General features: G+C 51.8%; 1 protein-coding gene across 1 annotated transcript in view; it reads right to left on the bottom strand.

Moving 5' to 3' along the window:
* Positions 1-5,642: 5,642 nt before the first annotated feature.
* AQP1 (aquaporin 1 (Colton blood group)) overlaps positions 5,643-8,050 on the bottom strand; it is a 13,922-nt gene continuing 11,514 nt past the window's right edge. The window contains exon 4 of the mRNA XM_007466107.1: positions 5,643-7,695. Coding sequence (XP_007466169.1) covers positions 7,516-7,695 — 180 coding nt within the window. The 3' untranslated portion in view covers positions 5,643-7,515. The remainder of the gene's footprint in view (positions 7,696-8,050) is intronic.

The raw sequence follows: 8,050 nt of genomic DNA, 5'->3' as shown, positions 1-8,050 counted from the left end.
TTGCCTCTTTTGTATTGGACTCATTGGTTGAATTCACTGAGTCTCTCTCTCTCTCTCTCTCTCTCTCTCTCTATCTCTCTCTCTCTTTTTCTCCTTCCCTCTCTTTCATTTTTCTCCCCAAAGACAATATTTTTCTCCCTCCAAATTGTAGTTCCATTGGCTTCCGTAGTAGCTTGTTGAAAGTGTATGCTAGGTCCCCCTTTATGAGCACAGCCAGACCAGCCTTCCCAGGCTCATATTCTCCATGGAAGGTAGGCTGGCTTCAGACAAACTGAGCATAGCACCCAGTGCGGACATCTCTTAAGAAACATACCCTGGGCAGAGGACATTTCTTCAGCCTTTGACTATGTGGTAGGGATTGGTCCTGGGTGAGGCTTCAAGAGCTGGCAGAGCACTGGGTCTGTGTACCTACACAAAGCTGTGCCGCGGCTCTCCCATGAGTAAGAATCACTGGCACCTTCTTAGGACAGATCAGCGGATGACTCCAAATATAGTATTGCAGGAATAAGTTCTCCCCCAACACACATACACATACAAACAGAGTTTCTAATTTGGACCTTACAGGATAGACACCTCATATGTGTGTATATATATATATATATACAGAGAGAGAGAGAGAGAGAGAGAGAGAATGCATTCTTTCCTACCTAGAGGTCACATGCAAAATACATGTCCTGCGTGGCAAGGGCACCAATCCACCAGAACTATCCCACAACTGTTGAGGTGGACAGGGTCCTGGAGGTCCCCTGCTGATGACATGTTAAGCCTTTAAGTGCTGGACTGTGGAGAGGTCCAGGAGAGGCTAGAGACTAGAGAAGGACCAGGGTAGGCCGTGACGAGACAGCTATGAGCGAGGGGTGGGGGGACGTACTTGAAGAGCTCAGAATAAATGGAGGTATTTTAATATTAACATATACACAACACTATATATGAAATAGATAACCAACAAGGGCCTACTGTAGAGCACAGAGAACTATATCAGTATTTTGTAATAACCTGTAAGGGAAAAGAATCTGAAAAAGAATAGATATATATATGTGTGTATATACTGAATATATAAACTGAATCACTTTGCTGTGCACCTGAAACTAACACAACATCGTTAATCAACTATACTCCAATAAAAAAATAAAAATTAGAGAAAGTTCACGGGGAAGAAATTCCAAGGAAATAAATATTTCTATATTCATTAAACTTAACTTCATTTTTAATGTATTTAGTAACATGCTTGACTTATACTCAACTCGGTGCCATTTACTATTTAACTTAAATATAACTTATTACTTAAAATATTTTAAAAACAAAACAAAGAAAGAATTGGTGAGGCCGTACTACCCCACATGGCCGAAGATCAGCTCCGCCCTTGCGCCATTCCCCATCAATACACTGGAAAGAACAGAAAAATAAGCACAACCCTATATACTGAGAATATGATTTATTAGACAGAAGTAGAGTCATCTAAGCAGGACAAGCTCGTTAAAATTTCTGGGCTCCCTTCACCAGTGGCCTCGCTGCCCAGCAGGGCCCGAGGTATTGGTAGGAACTGTCTCTTGAGGGCCGGGGATGATGGCCCTGCTGGCGAGGACCTCACCTGCCTTCCCTACCTCCAGAATTTCCCCTTTTAGGAGCACCAAGAACAGTAAACATCATCATCTGTGTGTCCCCAGCCCCCAAAAACGGCCCCTCCCTGGCCCCCAGCTCACAGCAAATTCCACTCATCATCCTCATTGTATTCTAAACCTAAAGAAAACAAGGCGTCTGCTCAGCAGCTCATCCATAAAACATTAATCACTATCTCCTTCCTTGAGAGGCCCCTGACCAGTGAAGGTGTGACCTCCAGGAGTGATGGAAAAATCCTAATCAGTCAGCACGTGGCCAGGTCGTGCCATGGGTGGGGGCCCCTGGCACCAGTCCCTCTAGTGCTTTTCCAGACCAGCTCCTGGCTTTGGTTCCAAGGACACTGAGGACCAGCCTGGGAACCCCAAAGGAAGTGAGCCCGCCTTGCTTCTACCAAATCCCCAAAAGGCACCATGTCCTTGAGGCCAGGTGGCAAATGGCTGCCCAAAGCCACCCACACCCTTTCATTTGGGTCCTCTTGGAGCCTACATGAGCTTTTGAGATGGACAAGGATGCTGGAGTCGGGGCCAGATTTATGGGTCGCTAGCCCCATTGAGGCTTGTGGCATCTATGTCTGACCAGTTGACTCACCCCAGTCCCGGATAGCTTCAAAGATCAATTCTCTCATAGAACTCTCGAGGGCCTGGAAAGAGGAGTCCCCTTGATCCTGGAGGAAAAGGATTATCAAAAGGGAAATGTGGGTCTATAAGGATCTTATATTCCTGGATGTTTAGAAACCCAGGACTGATTGACTGGAGGCAGGAGGTCATATACAATCATATACTCATATCAACTGTTAATAATAGTTTTTCTTATATCCCAATATTTATACTGATTATTTTCTTGTATTGTGACATTTGCTTGAACCTTCAGAATGTTTAAAAAATAATGACAGGGCTTCCCTGGTGGCGCGGCGATTAAGAATCTGCCTGCCAATGCAGGGGACATGGGTTCGATCCCTGGTCCAGGAAGATCCCACATGCCGCGGAGCAACTAAGCCCGTGCGCCACAGCTACTGAGCCCGCACGCCTAGAGCCCGTGCTCCGCAGCAAGAGAAGCCACCGCAATGAGAAGCCCGCGTACCACAATGAAGAGTAGCCCCCACTCACCACAACTAGAGAAAGCCTGCACACAGCAACAAAGACCCAATGAATCCAAAAATAAATATAATTAATTAATTAATTATTAAAGGCCCATAAATCTGGCCTTGTCCATCTCTTAATTTTAATTAATTATTTTTAAAAAGCGTTTAATGGAGAGATAAGTATTCTAGGATTCAGTAACTGCTGAATTACATCCTGCTTCCTTCTGGGCCAAGCACAGAGGGCACAGCCTTCCAGGCCAGCTGAGCCACCTCCATGTGGACCATGGACCATGGGGGAAACCAGTGAAGGAAGTGGCCTGGTAGCTGGTCAGCATGGACCCAGATGGAGGAGGGTGATAGATGACCCCCTCATCAAAGCACCTCATGTGTGTAGTTGCTTGAATGCTTGGCAGCTGGGGAACCAAGGTTGAGTCATGGAATCTTCCAGGAAATATACTCTCTCCATTAAATTTTGATGAACAAAACAGACAAGCGTCCTGGTTGCTCCAGAAGCCCTACTTCAGTTCCAGTTATTCTCCTAAAACCTCTCCTCTGTGCTGGGCTGGACAGAGCATGAGCAGAGCAGAGCTGGGGATGACCCTTGGGAGATAGGTTACCTGAAGCCCTGAACCCATGGTCTGGAAGATAAGAGGGAGTCTGGGAGAGCCTGGCCCTACAGATTTTGCCCTCAGGCCTGAATGGTGCATTAGTATCCCCCAGGGTATAGCATTGTCCTACCCCTTCTCATATACTCTGGTGGGAGAGGACAACCTCTGGATGAGCAAGTTTGTCAGACATATTCCTCCCAAATAGAGAGAGGGACAGTCAGCCCTGGAGGGCACTGGGTGAGGCCAGTGCCAGGGAGCAGTCTTGGGCCAGGTGGTGCCAATATGTGTCAAGCAGAAACAATGGCCAGTTGGCCCCAGAATGAATGGCACTTCTCCTGGTGCTAGAGCCCCCTTCAGCCAGGTATTCTTTTCCCTTCCTTTTTCCTCTCAACACCCTCCAGGCAGAGGAAGCCTAGCTGGACCAGAGCTAAACTTAGTGGGAGTCTTGACAAAATGGGCCTGCACCACAGAGTGGAAAGAGCCCAGTCTTTGAAGCCAGACAGAGCAAGTTCAAAATCCCAGTTTTGCCACCAGCGCACTGTGTGGCTTTGGGCAAATCCTTTCCTCTTCAGGGGCCTCGGTGTCCTCTACAGTAGAGGTTGTCATCTCTACCTTCCAAGGATGTTATAAAGGTTAGAAAGCTTGTATGTGAAGCCCCAGGGAAGTTCCTCCACCTCTTCTTCAGGCTGTGTATCTTGGCACTAGGATTCTAGAAGTTAAAACAGAACAATCACCAAGAAAGGCTCTGCCCTGGAATGGCCAGGGGATACCAAAGGAAGAGCAAGGGTTGAGGTGGGGGTGGCCAGGGGCCCTTATGGGTTCTGAGAGGGCTTCACGCCAGGGAGGATGGGACAAGGTAAGGAGACAAGCCAAGAAGGGCTGTGAGAGAGACTAGACTGGACCCTGTTTCCATAGCTTGGCCAGCACCCTCCCGTTCAGAGCAGCCTGTCCTCAGCCTGGGAGGTGCAGAGGCAGTTTGCATGGACTGAGGGCCCAGGTGCCACTCGCAGTGGCCCAGTTCACGCTGGAATAAGAAAGCCTGCTCTGACAGCACTGAGCCTTGGCCTCCACAGGCCAAGCTGCCCTTGTATCACCATCAGCAAAGCCCCCCACCAGAGGGAGGCGGGAACTGTGCATCTCTTAGGAGCAGAGTTGTGATGCCAGGACCTCCCCGGTCACCCCTGACTTGCTCAGCCCACGCTCATGGCAATGCCTGTCCATGTGGCCCAGTGAGATATCCAGGTTGATGGTTCTCGGAACCTCCCAGACTCTGGGCCTCCTGTTATTGGGCACTAGGTTTCCCAGTATAGTTGTCCCTGTTTTGAGAAACTAGCCCAAAGTGTGTGTGCATGTCAGGGGGAGTGTCAGAGGCCTGGGTCCAAATGTCAGCTTGGCAAAGATTTGTCCTATTACTGGGACATGTGCCTGAGTATCCACTCCCCTCCATCAGGTGAGGATGCCCATGCCTGCTGAGCCCCCGGCACTGGGGGTGGCCATGGGTGGGAAGGGGTTTTGTAAGCTGAACAGGCCTAGATGGAACCTCTCAGCCCACACTGGCCTTGGGCTACATGGGGGACAGGTGGAAAGTCAGGAACAGACAGAGGGGTCCTTTCCAGGCTTCCTGTCACCCTGGGGGCAGAGGTCAGCCCACTCTGACCTCTCTTCCCTTCTGCCCTGGGGAGACCCCTTAGGAGTCTGACAAAAGCCACAGATCCTCCACGGGAAAGTGCACAACCTCACTGAATGTGGCTCATGGTTTCAGAGAGGAGGAGCCCTTAGCCCCCCAAGGCCTCAAGGGACTAAGTGGCTTTTCCCCTCTTAGCTACTGCAGGTCATCCTTCCCCAGCCAGCTAAGCCTCCCCTGCGCCTGGCACTAACCTCACTCTGGCGGGCAAGTCTCTCTCCATACCCACCCCTGGGGCTGAGCTCCACGGGCAAGCCTGTGGGCCCCAGTGCCCAGCTCAGGTGTAGGTGGGTCACATATGTGAGGAGGGTCAGAGGGAGGGTCACCTGGGAAGTCCCTGGTGCTCCCTGGGCTCTGTTCCTAGGGGTCAGAGGGGAGCCACGGACTGTCACACTTCATTCCTGCTTTCCCCCATCCCTTTCACAGGTCAGAATCAAAAATGAGGGGCAAGACACTGTGTCTCTCAGATGGAGTTCTGGGTGGGGCTGTGTCCACTCCCTGAGACCAGGGATCCTGGAGGCAGGAGGGCAGGCAGTGGTTCCCCCTCAGATTGGGTCCCTAAGAGTGGGCCCAAGCTCTCAGACCCAGAGATCCCTAGTGGGAACATGGTGGCAAAAGAAGGAAAACTTCATTCCAGAGAGCTTGGATGACTTATATGACTGTTTATTTTCTTAACATGTAATGAAATTCCAAACCCAAAGAGATATATATGCAGAGCAGACAGATGCAGGGTTCTGGTGTGCAGCAGCCAGAACAGGACAGGAAGGGTCTGCGCCCCTCTCCCCTCCAGCACAACCCTCACCCCTCCTGGCCCATGGCCATTGCCCAGGCAGAAATGCAGAAGCTGGGACTGAGAGGGACCAGTCTCACAGTCCAGGGAGTAGCCAGAGACATGGTCCTGGCTGTTAGGCCTGGCCAAATCATTATCTAGCTGTGGGTCCTTGGGCCTCAGTCTATCTGTTAAATGGGCTAGAAGTTTGTGCTAGGAAATGGAGAAGGGAGTGTGCGGATATCATGATGGGTCCTCCTGCTGCTCCTAGACACCTGTGTATTGTGTCTCTCAGTTTTTGTCACCATCATGGCCACAGGCACATAGGGAGACCTGCTCTGACCCTGGTGGAATTGAATGGACTGTGTAGATAGCTGCCCCCAAACAGACTGTGCTCTGAATTGTCCTTGGGCTGCAGCCATAGCTACTGCCTCGGGTCAGGACCAACTGTCCCCTCCAGATTAGAGAGGAGAGGAGACTATGACCTGGGCAGCCTGTACAGCTGCCCAGCTGCGCCAAATGCCTCCAAACGGGAGCTCAGGAATAAGGCAGGAATCTGCTCTTCCTCCCCCCTTGGGATCAGCTGGGGGCTTAGAAGCACCCCCAAGTGTCCAACAAGGGCATCTGCCTCCGAAGGCTGATCCGAATCGCGTTCATGTGTCCTCAGGCTTGATAACCTTCAGATAACTTGATAACCTTCAGATGACTAAACACACCTGCATAATGGTGACCTGTGTCTGCACTGGCAGGGGAAAGTGAAGAACCAAATAATGATGGGGGTGATGCAGTGACAGGTGGAAAAGATCAACCACAACTCAGTGAAGGAATATGGGCGTTCCTCCCTCGCCCTCTAAATGACCTTCATTCTACAAGAGCAGCCTCTGTCCAGTGGAGCCACTATCGGACCTGCTCCCCCCAGGAACAGGAACTTCCAGTGGCTGGATGGTCTGCTGCTCTTTGCTTTGAAGCATGTATGCCTATGCACACGTGTTCACATAGATGTGTAGGTACAACTATATACTTGTCAACTGGAGGAAGCATCACTGGTCCAGACTCTGCATCTTCCAGAACCTGCAGTGTGTCTGTCTACACTTACAGAATCCTAGAGAGGGGCCTCAGGCCCATATAGCTTTCCCTGTCCCTGCAACTTTACAGATGGGGTCACTGGGGCCCCAAGATTAACACCTTCCCAAGATCATGCAGCACATCTAGGGGGGCCCTGGAAGTGAGCCAGGTCGCAAGGCCGAGGCTTGTCTGCCACCTGCCCCTACCACTGCACCTGCTGGGATCTTTTCCCCATCAGAGCATCCTTGGGGGCATCCTTTCCTTTACAGGAAAGAGGGCCATGCCCAAAGGCACAAAGCAATCACAGTGGAGCCCCAGGCACCTGCAGCAGGTGAGTTGGTGAGCAACTTTGGGGTGAGGGGGGACTTTCTGGCACACCTCCCATCACACTCTGAGGGGACAACTTAGCAAGGTGGGTCCCTCTCTTTCACCTCCTCTGTGACTTCAAGGGAGTGGGTGATTGGAAAATCTTGGTCCCCAGGAAGCCCTGAGGCCAGGAAACAGAGAAAGAGAAAGAAGATGATAGAAACAGCCCCAAATCAGGCTTGGCTATGCAGGTCCTGCGGATCTTTGGGGAGTGACTGAGCCAGCTTGTCAGAGTGTCTACAATACGGATTTCATCCCTCCCCTCCCTACACCCGCCCCTGCCCCCCCCCACCCCGCACATGGATGCCTGGGCCAGGCCCCCTTATTTGGGCTTCATCTCCACCCTGGAATTGATGTCGTCGGCATCCAAGTCGTACTCCTCCACCTGACCGCTGGTCCACACCTTCACGCGGTCTGTGAGGTGGCTGCTCCGCGGGGCCAGGATGAAGTCGTAGATGAGCACGGCCAGGGCTCCTCCGATGAACGGCCCCACCCAGAAAATCTAGGAACAGAGCAGACGTGCTCAGAGGGCGTCTGATGGGAACTGCTTACCCTGAGACCCCTGCTCCACCACGCCACCGCCTGGCTTCCCTCCCACCCATGCCTGAACCCCTGCATCCCCATTCCTGTGTCCCCCAGTGACTGGCCCAAGGCAGGACTCTGGTAGTGGGTGTCTCCCTGCCTCGGTGCGACCCAGCTCAGCACGCCTGGCATGGTCAGACCAGCCCCTTCTTGAGGGTGGCCACTGCCCCACCCTCCCCAGCTTTGAAAAGTCCCCAGAGACAGTCTGGTTTGATCAAAAGTGGCCTGGAGGGCTTCCCTGGTGGCACGGTGGTTGAGAGTCCGCCTGCCGATGC

Source organism: Lipotes vexillifer, unplaced genomic scaffold, assembly GCF_000442215.2.
Source record: "Lipotes vexillifer unplaced genomic scaffold, Lipotes_vexillifer_v1.1 scaffold150, whole genome shotgun sequence".
NCBI classification, from domain to species: Eukaryota; Metazoa; Chordata; class Mammalia; order Artiodactyla; family Lipotidae; genus Lipotes; species Lipotes vexillifer.
The sequence above is the reverse complement of the archived record's forward strand: the minus strand, read 5'-3'. Positions and strand labels throughout refer to the sequence as shown.